Consider the following 21,982-nt stretch of genomic DNA (forward strand, 5'->3'; position numbering starts at 1 on the left):
TAGTTTAGGCTCCAAAAGAAAACTACAAAACTTAAAGCCATAGTTTGTTTTAGTCCTATTTGAAAAACAAGACTCGTTATTATCATTTGGTTTCCTGAGCCTCAGTTTTTAATCTTCTAATTTTCAAATACATAATGAATATACCTACAAACTATTCATTTTTTTAATTTTTTAAAATGTTTTTTCATTTATTTGTGAGAGAAAGAGCACATACATGCGTAAGCAGGGGAGGGGCCAAGAAAGAAAGAGAGACTCTGAGGCAGACTCCAGGCTCTGAGCTTTCAGCACAGAGCCTGACACAGGGCTTGAACTTGTGAACCACCAGATCATGACCTCAGCCAAAGCCGGCTGCTTAACTAACTTGAGCCACCCAGGCGTCCCGAAACTGCTCATTTTTATGTAAGTCTAAAAAATGTAAGGTTAGGGTAAAAAAAGACTAATCAATACAATGGAATATTACTTGACAATAAAATGAAATAAAGTACTGATAATTATCATACTATGGATGGGCCTTGAAAACATTATGCTAAGTGAAAGAAACCAGTCACAAAAGGCCACACATGATTCCATTTGTATGCAATGCCCAAAATACACAAATCCACAGAGAAAGAAATTTAGTTTAGTGGTTGCCTGGGACTGAGGGGAAAGGAAATAGAGAATGACCACCAACAGGTAACAGGTTTCTTCTGGGGTGATGAAAGTGTGCTAAAATTAAGTTATGGAAATGACTGCATAATTCTATACATGTAATAAAAACCACTGAACTGTCTATTGTAAAGTGTTGGACTTTATGGTATGCCAGTTATAAATCACATTTCAATAAAGCTGTTTTTAAAAAAAGATCAATTAGATAAGCTCAAATCTTTAGTCCTTTCAGGCAAAACTATAGAGCGTCATTAAGAGTACTAGGAGACACATAGCCTGCCTCTACCACTTTACAAACTGTTCAATCTTAGGCAGGTTAAGTAACACCTCTGTGCTATCTTTGTAAAATTCCTACGTAACAATGCCCACCTTATAGAATTAAATGAGTTAACATAAGTAAACACTAGGAACTGCACCTGGCTTGCATTAAGTATAATGACTTATTTTTATTAATCAGCCTATTATAGGTGAGAAAAATCTACACTTAGAGGTGAATTAGAAATGAATGTAAAAATTATCCTTAATTATGAAAATAATTACTTTTTAAATCTAGGGTACCCATGAATGACAGAACATATACAGATCACATTAAAATACAGGTGAAATATAATATGTATTTTATAATTATTTATAGATGTTAGTTGGTTTCAGTCTTAACCTACTTTGTAATCCTAATTTATTCCTTTAAGCAGCCAATTACACAAAATAATCTAAAACATAATTAAACATAACATTTAAGCCAATCTGTTTTTGATAACCTTAACACATCCAATTCTTTTAATTTACAAAATAGGAGTGTTTCTATTGGCATTTTACAATGAAAAAAGTCAATATTTGTAAAAGATGAAAGTTTTTATTTTATAAACATTTAACTCAGTATTTGTCAGGTATTGAATGGCTAACAAGCTAATTTTATAAAACAATGAAAACACAATTTCTTCTATCATGAAGAAACTGAAGGGTGCTACAGATCATTCTGTTCCATACTGTCCATTCTAAAATTTTAAGTGAAATTGTAGATGATACATCATAATAGCCCTTCAGATATTCAGCAGTACATACACCCAGGACCTCAAAGAGAAAACATTTGGAAGACAATTCTTAACAAGCATCAAGATTGTTTTTTAGAATTCACACCACAAAAGAGATTTAAAACAAGTGCCAAGAAATGTCATGGATTTTATAAGCCACCCAACTAAGGCAAGCGACACCTAGCTGCCCAGCAGGCCTGCCTGATTAGAGGAAGACTGATTCCGGAGGTGGAAAAAAAAAAAATTCATTAAAAAGCCCCGTGATTAGAAAAGAAAAGGAACTATTTTTCCCTGCAAGCCCGTTATTTCATCCCCAGAAATAAACAGGCAATTGCCAACATATGACTAAGAAATTTTTTTCAACATTATATAAGTATCATTTCTAGAATCTGAGGAAAATGGCATGAATTTCATATTTAGATTTTATTCACATTTTGGTTCTTTCTCTAGATCATCATTATGAAAACTAGTAAAATAATAGCTACATGTAGTGAGAATCTATTATGTAACAAACACCGTTCTAGGTCCTTTTTTTAATTACCATTTTCATAGTATAGAATACAATTAAAAAAAAATATCACTTCTACCTGTTTCATCTTCCCAGAGTACAATACCAACACAAGAATAGTAGCAGGTAAGAAGTCCCCTCCAAGATTAGTGTCTGTCATCAAGACTTATGAGTTGCCATAAAAACTTCTGAAGACCTCTTCTGGATACAAGAGCCACAATCTCCTACAAATTTTATTTTGCTTCATTAATCCCCTGCCCTCAATCTACCACTTTCTCAATCTAAGTATGTCAGAATAAGCTCTAATAGTCTTATCTGTAGCGCTTAACCCTCATCATGTGGACAGCATTAACTCTAAGCTAATACTCGACTGAACCAGAGGCACAACCTGATGCACATGAGTAATCTCACACAATTGAAAGCCTACCATTCCACCATTCCTATTCTTCCAATCATCCATTCTTCCCTCGGATTTCAAGTTGATCAGATTTGAAACCTCAAAGGCCACATTTCAGGGCATTTTTGATCTTATGGGCCAAGTACATGCTGTGATGGGCCATTTTCATGAATATCATCTTCCATCTCACTTCCACCCCTCTAATTTGTTGTAATTGAGTGAAAGAAAAAAAGATTGGCATTCCACTTTGGAAAACCGACAAACCCAGGCACAAACGAAATAAACATGTAAAGAATAGAGAGAAAAGAATAAGAACTATACAAAACAGCCAGGGAGTTAAAATAACTGGATACATAATTTAGCTGAAATGTCCTAACAATCAAGGTAGGCACATTTGGTATCTTATCATATTTTAATTCAGTATACCTGCCTTTACTGCAAGATACTAATAGTAAAACTGGGGGAATAACTGCTTATTTTAAACAAAAAAGGCAAATGGTAATAACAGAGACATTACAGATATCTAAAGGAAGAGTTAGAATTGTACACGTTGTTTGATAGGTCACCCTCTAACTCAAAAGAATACTCTTCGAACAACTACAAGTCAAAAGAAAGTTTTTCAGAATTTAAGCCCTATTTCTGTATCATCTCTGTTCAGGTGTGCAATTTACAACTACTCTATTGGAGTATAAAAATTATTGAAAATCATTGTACTGTTGGTTCAAGTAATAATTAACTGCTCTAGGCCTTGTTGGACAAGAGAATGGAACACATCCCATCTTTAGGGTCAATCATGTCAAAAGACATAAGAATATCCAACTAGTTGTGAGACTGTGATATGTATCATCGCAGTCTGTGTTTGAAAAACTAACCAATTACTTTTCTTATGAAAATAACAGGTCAATGACCAGGTGATTGCTTTTTATTTTCAACTATTAAGTTATATCATTTTTTTTTAATGTTTATTTTGAGAGACAGAAAGACAAAGAGTGAGCAGAGAGGGGAGAGAGAGAATTCCAAGCAGGATCCACACTGTCAGCACAGAGCCCGATGTGAGGCTCAAACTCACGAACCTTGAGATCGTGACCTGAGCTGAAATCAAGAGTCAGATGCTCAGCTGAGCACAACTGAGCCACCCTAAATTAAATCCATTTGCATCTCTAATGAAACTACACTGTTTTATACTTATACTTCTTTTTCTTACCTCAAGAAATTGTGCCAATTTTAATTATGTGGGGTTTTTTTTTTTAGGATAATTTATAGCATTGCTCACATCAAAGATTTCAAAGTTTTGCCTAATACTACATTTCACTGAATTCCACTTTTTGGAAAAGTAACTTTAACTATTTTGTTCTATTCTCCCCTTAATCAGCATTTATCACTCCTAATTGTATTTCCAACCGCCCCCCCCCCCAAATACTGATCAATTATTTTACAATTAGATATAAATCATATAGAAACAGTTGTCAGTTGGGGCACCTGGGTGGCTCAGTTGGTTAAGCATCCAACTCTTGATCTCAGTTCAGGTTGCAACCTCGTGCAGGTGGGACTGAACCCCACGTCAAGCTCTACACTGAGCCTGGGGATTCTCTCTCCCCCTCTCCCTACTCACATGCTCTCTTTCTCTGTCAAAATAAACAAACATTAAAAAACAAAACAAAAAACACAGTGGGGTGCCTGGGTCGCTCAGTCGGTAACCAACTGCAGCTCAGGTCAGGATCTCAAGTTCATGAGTTTGAGCCCCACATGGGCACTCTGTGCTGACAGCTCAAATCCCGGAGCCTGCTTCAGATTCTGTGTCTCCTTCTCTCTCTCTGTCCCTTCCCTGCTTGTGTGCTCTCTCAGAAATAATAAATGAATAAATTTACAAAACAAAAAAACAAAAAAACAGTTGTCAGGAACCACCTCATCAAGTCTGGTACCAAAAAAAGCTAAAAGTATTTTAAACATTTATAACATAAAAGAAGCTATGGAAGAAAACTGACAGGAACAGACCTATTCTCCTCTAAGTATGTATCTAAATGCTGTTTTTTTTTTTTAAACAGGTAGTTTTTATTCACTTTAACTGGTTTAAGTTCTTGAAAAAGTGGAGTTTCAAGCAATATACTATCAACTCCAAACAGTGACATAAAACACAACTAACCTTATGCTCTGCTTGCAGCTGGTCACATCTCTCTTTCTCATGGTTAAGCTCTCTTTCCATTCTTCCAACTTGTTCTCGAAGTTGTGTTGTATCTTTTTCCAGGACAGCAATTAACTTTAATAGTTCTTCTTTTTCTTTCATGGTTTTCTCTATTTTCAACTATAAAACAAAAAACTCACATTGATTTTTTATAATCCTAAAATGTGATTAGTTGTTTTCCATCTCAAAAAAATAGTAAAGAAATGCACAAAAAGAACTTTTACATACGATTTACTTCATGAATCATACATGTAAATAAAAACTCATAAATCAAATTTAAACCTTCTTTGGGCAAAAAAGGAAACATTAAAAGGTATAAAATCAATAAACTTTATTATGAAGTTGCCTGCTAATCAATTTTCAAATTAGTACCAAAAATAGGGCATGTTAAGTTTTCTAAGTGACTTAATTCTGGGTTTTTCTTATTTATCAAGAAGAAAATGTATACCACTTTTTTTTTTATTTAAATTCAAGTTAGTTAACACACAGTACGGTCTTAGCTTTAGTAGAACCCAGTGATTCATCTCTTATATATGACACACAGTGCTCATCCCCCAAAAGGTGCCCTCCTTAATGCCCATCACCCATTTAACCCACCCACCCCCCTAACCAGCAACCCTCAGTTTGTTCTCCGTATTTAAGTGTCTCTTTATGGTTTACCTCCCTCTGTTTTTATCTTATTTTTCCTTCCCTTCCTCTATGTTCATCTGGTGAGTTTCTCAAATTCTACATGAGTGAAATCACATATCTGTTTCATAACTCTTCTTAAATGTAAAGCTAGGAGAGATCTTTGAATGTACTAAGAACTCCCTTGTGTGTTATAGAAGACTCATCACCTATGGCATTACTCTTAAAACTTTTGGTACTAAGGAATAACAGCTGCTCTATTTAGCTAAATTAAAACAAACTTTAAAAAACTGCAAATTTTAGGACAAAAATGCAGATTGTAACAATAAATTACATAATTGATTTTGGGGGGCACACTAACAGTAACTCAATTCAGCAAAACCTCCAATATTCTAAAATTACTAATTAAAGGACGTAAAATAGTAGTAAATAAAATAGTTAACTTTTCTCTTACAACAAACAGTCTTTGATTCAAATGGGAATAATGAAGACTCAGAGGGAAAATTTTGCAAAGGAGGCATCATACATTTAGCTAAAATAAAGTTTTCTCCTGGTACACTAAATTGTTTCTCCAGGGCCATGGAATCAAACTGATTAAACTCTAAAATGGGTCTTATGAAAGTTGGAAGAACAGCAAATTTTTAGAATGACCCTTCTACCTCTTCCATCAGACCAAATGAAAATAACAGCAATCAAATGCCCTCAAAAAAGAAAAGTTTATTTATTCACTAAACTTCCTTTATACCTTATATTCTGAAAACCAATTTTTGGCTCTAAATTTTCTGGCAGCTTAAAAGTGAAAACATATCTTGACATGGTGCAACAGAAACATTATGAAAGAACCAATTTTCCCAGTGATACACTTAACTGGCATATACTTTTTGAAGAGTTTACTGAATGTTAAATAGAAATTTTAAAAAGGAATTCAAATTAGATAAAAATGTATACAAGTCTAATTCCTGCCTCCAATTTTGTATCTGAAATCTTCCAAGCACACAAAATAGTGAAAATTTTATAACTGACACCCATCACCTAAATTCACTGATTATTAATATTCACCATGTTTAACTCCATCTCCCTTTATCACTTGCTTATGTTTTTGTTTTTTGTTACAACAATTTGAAATTGCAGACATTTCACCCCTAACTACTCAGAGCAAGCATCTCCTAAAGACAGTCTCCTTTTCAACAACTACCACTATCATAAATAAGAAAATTAATAATTTTATAACATCCAATAGATAGATATTTTGGGAATAATGGTAGATAACTATGACCTATTTTTTAAAAAATCGAAAATTCAATCAAGGTTCACCTGTTAAATTAACACAAGACATAACCCTTCAATGTCAACAGTGCCACAAATAATATCTCATATATTTGTACTATTTTTGTGTAGTTTTAGATAAAACCATTAAAGATTTGATGAATGTGGAAATTCAAAATATTTATCAAAAAAATTGGGTCAGATATACAAATATTTTATCTCAGCATTTAAGAGACAGAAATTTCAATTTTCTTTATCAAGTACCCCTTATGAGTAGGAAGAAGTGGAATAAATTGTGCGACATCCCAATTAACTTAGAGAAGGAACATAAGAGAGACACTGATGCCTGAATGTCTGTTTTTCTGCTGGACGTCCTGAAATCAGGGTGGTCTAACAAGTATTCAAAAAGCTGCAATATAAACACTAACTGCATTCTTTTTAAGAGCTGGGCTTGTTTCAGCATCTTTGACTAGCATTCAAATACCAGGCTAAAAACCTTGATCATCAGGCGGCTGTCACCACAAAATGTTTCAGTCACCCTATAAAAGTTACATTTCTTTATTTAAGATAAGAAAGGAATTTCTGGAAGGGAAAGGGAAGATATGAAGAATTCACAATAAAAAATGGTTCCTTCAATTTGACTACCTAATGAAAGTATTGTATCTATGACCTGTTGTGTTTTTTCTCTAGCCTCAATTTTTGAAGATAAGGATATAAAATCAATAAAATCAAAGGCATAAAATATTTACATATAAAAAATATCCATCTGGGGCACTCGGGTGGCTCAGTTGGTTAAGCGTCTGACTCTTGGTTTCAGTTCAGCTCATGATCTCACAATTTGTGGGTTCGAGCCCCATGTCAGACTCTGCGCTGACAGTTCGGAGCCTGCTTCAGATTCTCTTTCTTCCCCCTCCCTCATGTGGTCTTTCTCTCTCTCTCAAAATAAATAAATAAACTTTAAAAATCCACCTGACTATAAAGAAAAAGCAATGACCTGCCGGATTAAACATAAATGTAAATTAACCAAAAATACATAGCGAACCAACTAAATAAGCCGTTTTTCAGAAATTCAAATGTAACATTCTAGTTTCTTAGATTTTAAAGATACTGAAAAATATCTTAAAATAAGAATGTTGTTCTATTTTCTCCTTCAATAATTACTAAAATTTAAGACGTAAGACATTAGACCATCTGCACAGTAAATTTCTATTAGAGCCAATGAGATGACTCCCAAATAGTCAATTAAAAGAATGTAAGAAGGCTTTCACCTTCTCTCTTTAAATTATGGTTAATCCAGGCTATTTACTTGATAAAATGAACACGGAAATCATTCTAAAAATGCTCAACCTAAGAGACAGGGATATTCCCTGATTCACCCTTCCACAGTGAAATCAGTAACTGACAGGAAGATTTTTAAAGTATTCCAAAAACAACACTCTAAGTTTATTATTTTAGTTAAAAACCATTTGATTTTCAGGTTATTCTTTTAAATTCTTTAAATGCCAACATGAGCCCTGTTCTTAAATTATCTATAAATCACTAGCTCACTGTTGGTACTAACCTCAAGAAGACCAGCTTTTGTGGTCACCACCAACATGTCAGAATTTCCTTCATCTTCCATAGTAAGTAACTCTTCAACTGGAGAAGAAGCCCGAAACTGGAAAGGTGTACTTGCTCCACGAATTTCACCCTTATGGGTAACATAACAGAACTGATAAAATTCTCCATCATCATTTGGAAGGTAATATCCTAAAAGAAAATTAATTAAAAAATTAACTTTCCTATTATGAAATTAATGGGTTTTTTTCCCCCCATTTAACACACCTTGCCATCTCTGCTCATTCCTGACCCTGTTTAGGTTGCGGGTGGGAATATATCATATAAAGAAATCTTCCCTCAAATTTGACACTCATTCCATGAAAAGAAAGATATTGAACGGAAGGAATGTACTGTACATGAATTGTATAAAAAAAAGGAAGATGAAGTCCACTTTTGCAGAATAAAAAATAATCTTTGGAATCACACAGCTTTCTCCAGCTGTACTACTAGCCATTGTAACTCAACCTCCCTGAGTCCCAGTTTCTTATCTGTAAAACAGCTATGAAGCCATCTACCTCAGAATTACAATCTATAACATATTTACACCATCTAGCCCATTATCTGATGAATATGTTTGATATTTGTTCCTTCTTCCTTCATCCCAACTGTTACCCCCTTTTAAGATTTGCTGGATTATCCCTGCTCAAAATTAAACTTCACCTCTTCTTCTCCAAAGCTCCCAGTATTTTTTACAGTTAAAATACATACATACATACCTACCACACTCCATAGTACTTTCAATTACCTTGCTTTATATCCTATCAAGAACTCAGAAATACTGAGGGCAAATATATAATATATATAAAAATTCTAGCATCCCCCACAATGACTTTATAAGAAGGAAGCATTCAGTGGTGGTGAAATGACTACACAAAGATCAATACATTCACCTTATCTTGAATATTCATAACTACCCAGAAATTTGTAATCACTACATCTAGTCTTTCATAACTTGAAATTTTCAACCTCATTATTATATATACTTCACTTGATTTCCTTCTTTAAAAAATATTTAACTTTCTTCCTAAGCAAAAAGAGAGAGGATCAGAGAAAATACAAGAAAAGCCTGGGACAACTTGTGGTGCTTGCAAGAAAGAAGTTCCCAAAAAAGAATTCAAAGTGGCAGGGGGTGGAGGGAATGTCAAAAAACACAGGAGCCCACCTGATGGAGCTCCCAATGGCCAAAGAAAGCTAGAATAATTTGCACAACAAAAAAGGATAGTATTAGATTTTATTCCATAGAAAAAAATAAATACCTATGAGCTTATGGGGAAAGAGACAACTACTCAACATAGTAATTCCAACTAGTAAATGTCCAAGGAATGAGCATAGAAAAGCACCATTAGTGAAACACAACAATAAAAATTGTTGCAAGCTAGGGACTCCTGGGTGGCTCAGTTGGTTAAGTGCCAGACTCTTGGTTCCAGCTCATGTCATGGTCTCACGGTTTGTGGGTTTGAGCCCTGCATCCGGCTGTCTCAGCTGACAGCGCAGAGTCTGCTTGAAAATTCTCTCTCTGCCCCTCCCCTGCTTGAACACACTCACTCTCACTCTCTCTCTCTCAAAAACATAAACACACATGAAAAAAAAAATTTTTTTAATTGTTATAGGCAAGATCTTACTGATACTAAAATTAGAGGGTGAAAATTTGAGGAAAAACAAGGTATTTCCTTAGTCTCAAACTAACTCCCCCATAGTATTCATTAATTACAAAAGTAAAAATACTAACTTTACAGTAGAGAAACCCAGCAGATACCAAGTGATCAAGATTAACAACACCAGGGCCACCTGGGTGGCTCAGTCAGTTAATCATCCAACTTCAGCTCATGATCTCAAGGCTCGTGAGTTTGAGCCCCGCATCAGGCTGTGTGCTGACAGCTCAGAGCCTGGAGCCTGCTTCAGATTCTGAGTCTCCCTCTCTCTCTCTAAAATGAATAAACGTTTTTTAAAAAAAAATTCTTTTTTTAAATTAAAAAAAAGATTAACATCACCAGGAATGAGAGAGGAACATCAAGTACTCCCTGATACAACGCACTGAAGAGTGACTATAAAACAGCACTTAAACGATATTCTTCCAAAAAATGTATACCCTTAATCTAATCATGAAAAAACACCACCACACAGAAGTGCCTGGGTGGCTCAGTCAGTTCAGTGTCCTACTCTTGATTTTAGCTCAGGTCAGGATCTCATGGTTCATGAATTCCAGCTCCACATTAGGCTCTGCACTGACAGTGCGGAGCTTACTTGGGATTCTCTCTCTCCCCTCCCCCACTTGTGCACACTATCTCAAAATACATTTTAAAAAACTTAAAAAATGTGGGGCACCTGGGTGGCTCAGTCGGTTAAGTGTCCAACTTCGGCTCAGGTCGTAATCTCGCGGTCCGTGAGTTCAAGCCCCGCATCGGGCTCTGTGCTGACAGCTCAGAGCCTGGAGCCTGTTTCAGATTTTGTGTCTCCCTCTCTCTGACCCTCCCCCATTCATGCTCTGTCTCGGTCTCAAAAATAAATAAACGTTTAAAAAATTTTTTTTTCTTAAAAAAATGTTTTAATAAAATAAAAAATAAGATTGTAAAAGTCATGAAAGAGGACAGAATGAGGAACTGTCACAGATTGGAGGAGATAAGAAGATAGGACAATTAAATGTCATGTGGAATTTTGGATCGGATCCAGGAACAGAAAAAAGAACACTACTGGAAACAATAAAATTTAAATAAGGTTTATACTTTAGTCACTAGCAGTGCACCAATGTTAAATTCCTAATTTTTTAAATAAATGTACTATGTAAGATGTTAACATTAACGGAAGCTGGACAATGGGTACACAGAAATTCTGTGTACTATTTTTGCAACTTTACATCCAAAATTATTTCAAAATATATAGTTTAAAAATAAGGGTAGCTCTAGCAATATATTTTTAAAAGCTTTTAAAAACCCCACCCTCCTAGTATATACAACCAAATTTATTAAGCCATGGCTGAGTAACTTTGCAAATGGCCAAGAGACTTACATAAAAAGTTTAAATAGAAAAAATACATATAGTCTGACTAATCGGCTCTAGTATCGTGACATTAGAAATTCTATCAACTAGAGGCACCTAGATGGCTCAGTCGGTTAGGCGTCCGACTCTCGGTTTTGGCTCAGGTCATGATCTCATGGTTCGAATGATCAAGCCCCACATCAGGCTCTCTGCTGACAACATGGAGCCTGCTTGGAATTCTCTCTCTCCCTGTCTCTGCCCCTTCCCCCACTTGTGCACATGTGCGTGCACATGCGGTCTCTCTCTCTCAAAATAAACATAAAAAAAAAAAAGGCATGGACCTGTTCAAAGTTTTCTCTCCCTCTCCACCACCCACGCTGTGTCTGTCTCTCTCAAAATAAATAAATAAACTTAAAAATTCTACAAACTAGATACTCAAGGTCTGATAAATCACACAAAGGTAATCCACTAAGAAATGGTTCAAATGTTGTTTGAGATACCAGATGTAGTTATTCAGAGCTGAAATTTAAAGCTATCTAGAAAAATCTCTCATTAGGTTAATAACATTGAAAAGAAAATAGGAAAGCAATCAGTTGAATTACAACAAGAGTTCATTTGGGCAAAGAATTACATTTATATATCTGTGTTAGTTGTTTTGAGTTTTGCATTTCAAGATTCTCATGACTCATTCACAAAATGAGCAAGGTCATTTTGGATTGTGCTTAAAATCTCTTCTAGCTCTAATACTCTATGACTAAGTTTTTCATGACTATCTTGACTTTATATAACAAATGAGTTTTAGGCAGGCAGAAGCTTTTATTTCTGAATTTCAAAGTAATATTTCACCTGGTGAATTTTTAAAAGCTTGGAAAACAACTGCATTTATGCTTAGCTCCCATGAAAATGCTCTTAACTAACTGGATACTTTTCTCTTTATTTACTGCTTTTTAACTTCATGGTAAACCAACCACCAGTGAAATCATTAGTCACTGTAACAAATTCATTAAGTTAACTGAAGAAAATTAATCACATTAAAAATGACTGAACATTGAGCATTCAACTCTTGTTTTCGGCTCAGGTCATGATCTCAGTTTGTGAGATCGAGCCCCACATTGGGCTCTGGAAAGAAACTCACTCTTCAATGAAAAATAAACAAAAAAACTTAAAAAAAAAAATGTTTATATTTGAGAGAGCACAAGCAGGAGCGGCAGAGAGAGGGGCACACAGGATCCGAAGCAGGCTCTGCACTGACAGCAGCAAGCCCAATGTGCAGTACAAACTACAAGATCAAGACCTGAGCCGAAGTCTGACACTTAACCGACTGAGCCACCCAGGTGCCCCAAGCAAAAATAAAAATCCTTCTAAATGCCTAGATAAAATATGTATCCTACACTCATATTTATATTCTTATGACTTTTGCTAAACAAAGACACTAATTAATTCAACTTTGGTATGTTGGACATGCCTAAGTAGACCATTACAATGGAGAACAACATTTTTAATGGCATAAAAATTAAATTAAAACATTTAATTTCATCAAGTTCTGCAGTTTTCGGTTCTTACCTTGAAATGCTAATACACAATTAACTGTTGATCCTTCTATGTAATGTTCAGGCATAGGAGACCATAAAAATGTGTAATAATCACGAGCAGTACTCCATCCAACCTAAAGGAAAATAATAAGAACACAGAGATTATAAGTAGTTTAATACTAGAGTGATATAGCATATTGTCTTTTACTGCATCCTAAAATTAAAACATGGGTTGCTATGTTTACAAATTATTGGGTATTTTAACAAGCCTGTCAAATTTTTATGATTTTTATTAAGCTATAACATAGTGTTATAAAGATCTACATAAATGGAACAGTCCAGTTTCTATTATGTATTAAAAATACAATTTGATACCCAATTTCTCAAGGAAAATCTTAGTATGCACGTGATCAAATATAACAACTCATGTTTCTCTTTATAACTTCACTGTACGTTAAGTTTTTAAAACTTACTATTTTAGATCTCAAATTTCAGTGTGTTTAGATTTCCTTCTCCCCATTAACGTGGTAACTAAAACTTCACTAATCTCTCATATCAAGTCTTACCTGCAGCCAATTGGTAAATTTTGTAAAAAGGCATGTATTGCCCAGACATTAATATACACATATAGAAAACCTATGTCCCACCTACATCTAAAACATCTTCAACTTACAAAATGTCTATGTTACATATATCAGTCTATATTTTCTAGACAAACTGTACAGTGTTAAATACTGAGTATTAGAGATGTTTAAAACAAGTACACACATAATTCATTCTACTGTGCTTCACAAATACTACATTTGGGTTTTTTCGTTGTAGCTGTTGTTTTTACAAAGTGAAGGTTTGGGATAACTGAATCAAACAAGTCTATCAGCACCATCTTTCCAACAGCATTTGTCACTTCATAACTATCACATTTTTGGTAATTCTCACAATATTTCAAACTTTTTCATTACTATTGTATTTATTATGGTGATCTGTAAGCAGTGGTCTTCAATGTTATAATTATTTTGGAGTGTCATGAACCACAGCCATATAAAATAATGAACTTAATATGTATGTTCTGACTGCTCCACCAACTGGCCCATTACTCTCTCCCTCTCCTCAGACTTCCCTATTCCCTGAGACACGATACTGAAATCAGGCCATTTAATAAACCTACAGTGGCCTTTAAATGTTCAAGTGAAAGGAAAAGTTGCACATCTCACTCTTAAAATCAAAGAAGTGATTCAGCTTAGCAAGAAAGTATGTCAAAAGCCAAGACAAGCCAAAAGCTATGTGTCTTGCACCAAACAGCCCAATTAGGAATGCAAAGGAGAAGTGGCTGGGTGGCTCAATGCGTTGAGAGTCCAACGCCGTCGTGATCTGAGGGTTTGTGAGTTCAAGCCCTGCATCGGGCTCACTGCTATCAGTACAGAGCCCACTTCGACCCTCTGTCTCCCTCCCTCTCTCTCTCTCTCTCTCTCTCTCTCTGCCCCTCCCCTGCTCATGCTTGCTCTCTCTCAAAAATAAAACATTTAAAAAAAAAAAAAAAAGGAATGCAAAGGAAAGTTCTTGAAGGACATAAAACTACTACTCCAGGGGCACCTGGGTGGCTCAGTCAGTTGAACATCCGACTTCAGCTCAGGTCATCATCTCCCACTCCTTGAGTTTGAGCCCCCGTGGGGCCCTGTGCTGACAGCTCGGAGCCTGAAGCCTGCTTTGGATTCTGTCTCCCTCTCTCTCTGCCCCTCCCCCACTCATGCTCTGTCTCTCTCTCTCTCAAAAATGAATGTTAAAAAAAAAAAAAAAGTACTACTCCAGTGAACACATGAATGGTAAGAAAGCCAAACAGCCTAATTGCTCATATGGAGAAAGTTTTAGTGGTCTGGATAGAAGATCAAACACCACCACAACACTATCTCAAGCCAAAGCCTAATCTAGAGCAAGACCCTATCCTATCTTCATTTCCATTAAGGCTGAGAGAAGTAAGGAAAGTGCAGAAAAAAACTAGCAAAAGTTGGGTCAGGAGATTTAAGGAAAGAAATGTCTCCGTAATATAAAGCACAAAGCAAAGCAGCAAATGTTAATGTAGAAGCTATAATAAGTTATCCAGAAGACATAGCTAAGATATTTAATGAAGGTGGCTACACTAAACAACAGATTTTCAATGTAGATGAAACAGCCTTTATATTGAAAGAAGGAGCCATCTAGGGCTTCAGAGCTAGAGAGAAATGTCAATGCCTGGCTTCAAAGCTTCAAAGGACAGGCCAACTTTCTTGTTAAGGGCCGATGCAGCTGGTAATTTTAAGTTGAAGCCAATTCTCATTTACCGTCTCAAAATTTCTAGAATTATGCTAAATCTACTCTGCTTATGCTTTATAAATGGAGCAAAGCCTGTACGATGGCACATCTGTCCGTAACATGGTTTACTAAATAATTTTAAGCCCACTATTGAGACCTACTGCTCAGAAAAAAAGATTCCTTTCAAAATCCTGCTCATTCACAAAGCAGCTGTTCACTCAAGAGCTCTGATGAAGATATACAAGGTTAATGTTGTTTTCATGCCTGCTAACACAACATCCATTCTACAGCCCATGGATCAAGAGGAATTTCAACTTTCAAGTCTTATTACTCAAGAAATACATTCTGTAAGGCTATAGCTGCCATAGCAATTCCTCTGATGGATCTGGAAAACCTTCTAGAAAGAATTCACGATTCTAAAACGTTATTCATGGGAACAGCTCAAAACATAAACAGGAGCTTGAAGAAGCTGATTCCAACCCTCATGGCTGACTTGGAGGGTTCAAGACTTCAGTGGAAACAGTAACTACAGATGTGGCGGAAACAGGAAAACTAGATGTAAAGCCTGAAGATGTGACTGAATTGCTGCAATCTCATGATAAAACTTGAGTGGATGAGGATTTGCGTCTTATGGAGGAGCAAAGAATGTGTTCTTGAGATGGTGCAGACTGTTGAAATGACAACAAAGGATTTAGAATATTATAGGAACTTAGTTTATAAAACAGCAGTAGCGTTTGAGAGGATTGACTCCAGTTCTGGAAAAACGTCCTACTGTGGGTAAAATGCTACCAAACAGCATTCACTGCATGCTACACAAAAACTGTGAAAGGAAGGGTCAATGCATGTGACCAACTTCACTGGTTTTTTTTTTTTGTTTTTTTAAGCAAACTCCACTCCCCAGTATGGGGCTCAAACTCACAACCCCAAGATCAAGAGTCACATGCTCCACCAACTGAGCCATCCACGTGCCCCTTTTGTTGTCTTATTTTAAGAAATTGCCACAGCCACCCCAACCTTCAGCAACCATCACCCTGACCAGTCAGCAGCCATGAATCATCAAGGCATAACCAGCAAAAATATTATAAATCACTGAAAGCTCAGATGATGGTTAACATTTTAGCATAAAGTATTTTTTAGTTAAGATATACATCTTTTTTTTTAGACATAATGCTATTACGCACTTAACAGACTACAATACAATGTAAACATATCTTTATATGTGCTGGGAAACCAAAGAAAATCATGACTTACTTCACTGTAGTGACCTGGAACCCAACCAAGCTATGCCTATACTAGATATCTATTTGCAGGTAATATAAGAGATTACGCCTCATCCACAGGGTTAGATTATACATATGTTCTATAATTCTGATAAACCTAGGATTATAGATTACAGAACACTGAAACTAGAAGAATATTAGCAATCTTTAGTCTCTCAAGGAATGTTTTCAAACTGTAGGTCACAATCCAGTAAGAAGTGGTAATATCAATTTAGTGGTTCACAGCCCTATTTATTTTTTAATTATACAGAATTAGAAGTATGAGTGCATGAAGGCTAAATTACACTTCCTGAAAATTTATTTCCGGTGTATTTGCGTACAAGTCTTTGCTAGGTCAAATCACATTTCTTTCTTTCTGTATGTCACAGTCAAGAAAACCATTTGAAAACATTTGAAAGATGCTATTCGTCTCTATAGATGAGAAGTTTGAGTAATCCATGATGATCTACTTCACTTAAAGGCTGCTATTTTTTCTCTCAGAACTGTTAGAAGAATGAGATTAGATGATGAACATAAAAGCAACACCCAACAGAGTGCCTGACCCACGGTAAGCACTCCATAAACGGTAGTTTTTGCAAGCACAGTATATTACAGTGTCTAAGACCACAGGAAGTTCAGGTCAGACTGCCAGAAAGAGCACTTACTAGCTATATGACTTCAGACAAGTTATTCTGTTCCCTCCTCTTTAAAATGGAGATGATGGTAACAATCTCAAAGGGCTGTGTATTAAATAATTCCCATAAAGCAATCAGCACAGAGCTGAGCACACTGGTATTCATTAAATGTTACCATTCATTAATACCCAAGGACACAGAGCCTATTAGGGACAGTGATCTTGATTTTATGATGCTCTCTCCCCTCACTTTAGATCCCCCAATGCTTCACCATCTCCTAAAAAAGAGCCCATCTGAAGTTCTTCCCCCAACAGATACACCTGGTACAAATCAAAGCTTGTATTCTTTGTCTCCATTTACTGATCTTGAAAGAAACACTTATCTAGAGCAACATCTTTCTTGGAAGAAGAAAGGAAAGAAGGAAGGAAGGAAGGAAGGAAGGAAGGAAGGAAGGAAGGAAGGAAGGAAGGAAGGAAGGAAGGAAGGAATCTCCCTAAGTGAACAGGCTCTACCTGGACCAGGTAGTCAAGAGAAGGAAAAACTGAGTGTGCCATTTAACTTCTGAATGACTGACACACAAAACTGCAAACATCACAATTACAGGTATCTGATTCAAGTGGCACTGGGAATAGCAGTTAACAGAGACTTACTGAATGTATGTTTTGTAGTAAGTATTATCATCTTACAAATTAAGAAACTAGTAAAAGGCTAGGAAATAGCAGAGTTAGGATTTGAACGTAAAGTTTAAACTCTTAACCACCAGGACACTACTCACTCCTTTCCTGGCAAGATATGTAATACTTTCATACCTTCTGAAATTCCACCACTTTCAACACTGAGTCGGTAACTACATAATTCTTAAAAGAAGTGCAGTTGACAAAAGAGAAACAGCAAAGAGCGAAAGCTCTGTTTGTAGCTAAGAAAAACAAAATGGGAGAAATGAGATCCATTATCATATAAGAAAAATATGTGTAACAAAAGAGATGTTGAGTGGTTTGGTCTTTGCTGTGTTTTCTCCAAGTGAATCACAATAGCTCAGGCTATTCCTTATTGGTTGCCTACACTGGTAACTTAGAAAGTCTATCTAACATTTTGCTTTCCTTTACTGCCTCTATGTCTGGGCAACTCTTCTCAAGAGAAGTAGTTGACGGTGCTACGAGATGTCACAGGTATCCCCTGCTGAGACCACTGAGGAGACGGTCAAGATGCAACCCAGAGTATAAAGTATAAAACTGTGCTTTAAACTCCTTTTGAGTAAGAAACACTGAACAATGGATCTTAGGTCACTCTGGAAGGGCCATGTCAGGCATACATAAAAAAATAAATGTAGGGGCGCCTGGGTGGCTCAGTCGGTTAAGCAACTGACCTCAGCTCAGGTCGTGATCTCGTGGTTTCTGGGTTCAAGCCCTGCGTCGGGCTCTGTGCTGACAGCTAAGAGCCTGGAACCTGCTTTGGATGCTGTGTCTCCCTTTCTCTCTGCTCTGCCCCTACTTGTTCTGTCTCTCTCTGTCTCTCAAAAATAAGTAAAAGTTAAAAAAAAATTTTTTTTTAATAATAAATAAATAAATGTAAAAGTCTCTCTATCTGGAAAGATACAAAGTACAGGCTCCTTTAGGATAGGTATGGCTTGCACCTAAACTCATGTGAAAATACAGCAGAGCAGGTCATAATGGAAAAAACACAGTACACCTCTGGAAATTATGTACAACTGCATAAGAACAGTAAATATCTAATTAAAAAAGTCAGACAACAAAGTGTCCAAGTCACAGCTTGTTTTTATTTTCCTGGTCACGTGGTTAAAACATGATTGGAATTCAGATTTCACAACTCAGACTACAGATTTCAATCCCTTAAAATGCAAGGGAATTTGCCTTTTAGTCTACTAACAGCAAATGGAAAGAAAATACATTTAGAATTGATAACAGCAATTTTAAAACAATGAAAAATGACAATAACAACAACTTAGAACAAAGGAACAAAGTTCCCATGACTGTCAAAACACTTTGCTTCTAAGAGCTGCACTTGAATCAAGTTAAGAGGGCATATCTATACTAAGGAAGGAACCAAAGCAACCGTTATTGCACATAGTTTAGTTTGAGGAATTACCAAAGTACTGGGCATAATTCTTCTACTAATGCAACAGCAAAACAAAAGCATAAAAAGGAAAAGAAACAAGGATAACATGGAAGGAAAAAAAACCACAAATGTTTTCCCTTTATTCTTTTTAAACTGATTTATTTATTTTGAGAGAGAGACAGAGCAAGCAGGGGAGGGGCAGAGAAAGAGGGAGAGAATCCCAAGCAAGCTCTGCACTGTCAGCACCAAGCCGGATGCAGGGCTCGAACTCAAGAAACCGTGAGATCATGACTTGAGCCGAAACCAAGAGTGGGCACTTAACCCACTGAGTCACCCAGGTGCCCATGTTTTCCCTTTAAATAGGATTAACATTTCAGAAAAATATGTTGGATGAGAAGCACGGACAATAAAGGAAATTCTGAGACGGAACGTAAAGATCAGAAGGACATCAAGATTACCTAGTAAAACTAAGATATTAATAAATTCTGGAGAAACCTTAACAGAACAAAAGACAAACATCAGGGACAGCATACAAAGAGCACTTGTAAAGTGAGAAACAGACTCAGAGGGACTGATTTTAGGGGAGAGGTAAAGGAAGACAGACTTAAGAGTTGGGAGTAAGAAAGGCACTGAAAATAAATTTGTTAGTTACATATGGATAAATATATAATCTACAAAATAGTATAAAATGAGCCTATGGATGTTTAAAAGCTAGAAAAATATACACCAAACTTAACAACAGGTATTTCTGGGGAAGGTGGGGGTACAATGGATAAGGACATGCATTTTCTTTCTTTTGTATATTCTGTAGTTCCCAAAATCACTTATAAGAATAAAGATCCTCCCTTTTTAAAAGAAAAAGAACTCCAAAAATGCCTAAATATACATGAGAAAGTAATGCTGATTGTAAAATAGAAGTATCAACCAGTATAAACGTCCCTCCATAAGACAAAACGTTACAAAGCTACTTATATTAAGAAAGTGACAGGGGCACCCAGGTGGCTCAGTTGGTTCAGCTCAGGTCATGATCTTAGGATGTGTGAGTTTCAGCCCCGCATCAGGCTCTGTGCTGATGGCTCGGAACCTAGAATCTGCTTCAGATTCTGTGTCTCCCTCTCTCTCTGCCCCTCTCCTGCTTACACTCTGTCTCCCAAAAATAAATAAAAACATTTTAAAAATTAAAAAAACAAGAAGAAAAAGATAAAGAAAGGGACTATCAGGGTGCCTGTCTGGTGTGGTTGGTGGAGTATGCAACTCTTTACTCAGGACCATGGGTTTGAACCCCATGCTGGATATAGATTAAAATCTTAAAAAATCTGTCAAAAAATCTTGTAAAGAAGTGATTATAATCCTAAGTGAAAAAATTCAGGGCATAAAAAAGGGCATGCAATATTATTCAAACTACTTTCAAATATATGCAATAGAAAAAGTGAAAGTCTTCCTTTAATTAAAAAAAGACTGGAAGGAAATACTTAAACATTAATAGTATTAGCCACTGTTATTAGACAGGAATATAGTTGGGCAAGAAGACTGCTGATCATCTTAATTTTTTTAATACTTTATTCCAAGTTTTCTAACATTATGATTATTTTACAATTACTCTATTTTTAGGAGAATACTTTTTAAAAACAAAATGAGACAAGGTTCAAGGGAGACCAAGGCAGAAAAGCAGAAAAAGCAAAAAGAAGAGAATATGAAAAGGAAATATGAGAAGGAAAGGAGAAACAAGGAAAAACAAACAAAAGCTTGAAACAAGATATTCATGCATAAAATCACTGCTCAGGTTCACTGTCCACGCCAGGAAATTAAGGGTTTTTTTTTTTTAATCTGGTTGGCGGTATGATGCGTGAAAACAGTATCTTACTGGGAAGCATGGTCTGCCTAAAAAGACTTTGGAAACAACGATCACTGCACTCCCAATTTCCTCACCTAGAAAAGTATCTGAAACATGAGAACTGTTAAGTCTCCTTCTCAAGTCTTAAAAAAAAAAAAAAAAAAAAAAAAATCTCATGGACCTTTAGTTTATTAAAAATTATTTTAATTATAAGGTAATTTAATTTGTACTAAGCATAAATCTAAATGTAAATTCCTTGTGCTTATATATTTGTACAACTAAAACCAAATCAAATTCATAACAACTAGGGGCACCTGGGTAGCTCAGTCGGTTGAGCATCCAACTCTTGATTCTGGCTCAGGTCACAACTCCAGGGTCATGGATCGAGCCCCATATTGGGCTCCCCACTGAGCATGGAGCCTGCTTAAGATTCTCTCCCCACCCCCCGCCCCCATCTCCCCCACTCACATGCTCGAAAATAAATTTAAAAATTAAAACAAATAATAAACACAAACATAAATAAAACAAAACTCAAACATAATGTGACATATATTTTACTGCAATTAATGTTGCATTTACAATAAAAATACAGCATGAGGTATAATTCTAAATCTTTTCCTATATTTTTACTTCAACTCTATCACTCATAAAATGCATGTTGAACTTACTAGGAACTCTGTTGCTAATTTTAGATAACCAGATCTCTCAAACTGCCAGAGAACATTTTTTTTTAAGTTTATTATTTTAAGAGAGTGGGAGGGGGTGAGGGAGAATCCCAAACAGGCTCCACACTGTCAGCCCAGAGCCCAATACAAGGCCGAACTCATGAAACTGTAAGATCATGACCTGAGCTGAAACCAAGAGTCAGCTGCTTAACCAAATGAGCCACCCAGGCGCCCCCAGAGAACAATTCTTGAATGCCAATTTACATGAGGTTCAAGATTCAGCTCCAAAGTTTAATGAATAACTGTAAGTCACTTCTCTCTGGACCTCCATTCCATTATCTGTAAAATGGGAACTATAATGTTCTGATGAAAAATCTTTGCAAAGTATAAATAAACCAATGTTACGTGTTTATTTTAGTTATAATCAAAAACAGTCCATACAGAGGAGAGGGAAACTACAAGGA

At 36.0% G+C, this 21,982-nt stretch overlaps 1 protein-coding gene across 2 annotated transcripts in view; it reads right to left on the reverse strand.

The window, feature by feature from the left end:
• The window catches only part of TAX1BP1 (Tax1 binding protein 1), an 87,421-nt gene that overhangs the window by 52,186 nt on the left and 13,253 nt on the right, over window positions 1-21,982 (reverse strand). For both annotated transcript variants that reach the window (XM_027075171.2, XM_027075170.2), the window contains exons 3-5: window positions 12,795-12,897; window positions 8,218-8,405; window positions 4,725-4,883 (exon numbers count right to left, since the gene is read on the reverse strand). In XM_027075171.2, coding sequence (XP_026930972.1) covers window positions 4,725-4,883; window positions 8,218-8,405; window positions 12,795-12,897 — 450 coding nt within the window. The remainder of the gene's footprint in view (window positions 1-4,724; window positions 4,884-8,217; window positions 8,406-12,794; window positions 12,898-21,982) is intronic.

The sequence above is a fragment of the Acinonyx jubatus genome, chromosome A2 (genome assembly GCF_027475565.1).
Source record: "Acinonyx jubatus isolate Ajub_Pintada_27869175 chromosome A2, VMU_Ajub_asm_v1.0, whole genome shotgun sequence".
NCBI lineage: Eukaryota > Metazoa > Chordata > Mammalia > Carnivora > Felidae > Acinonyx > Acinonyx jubatus.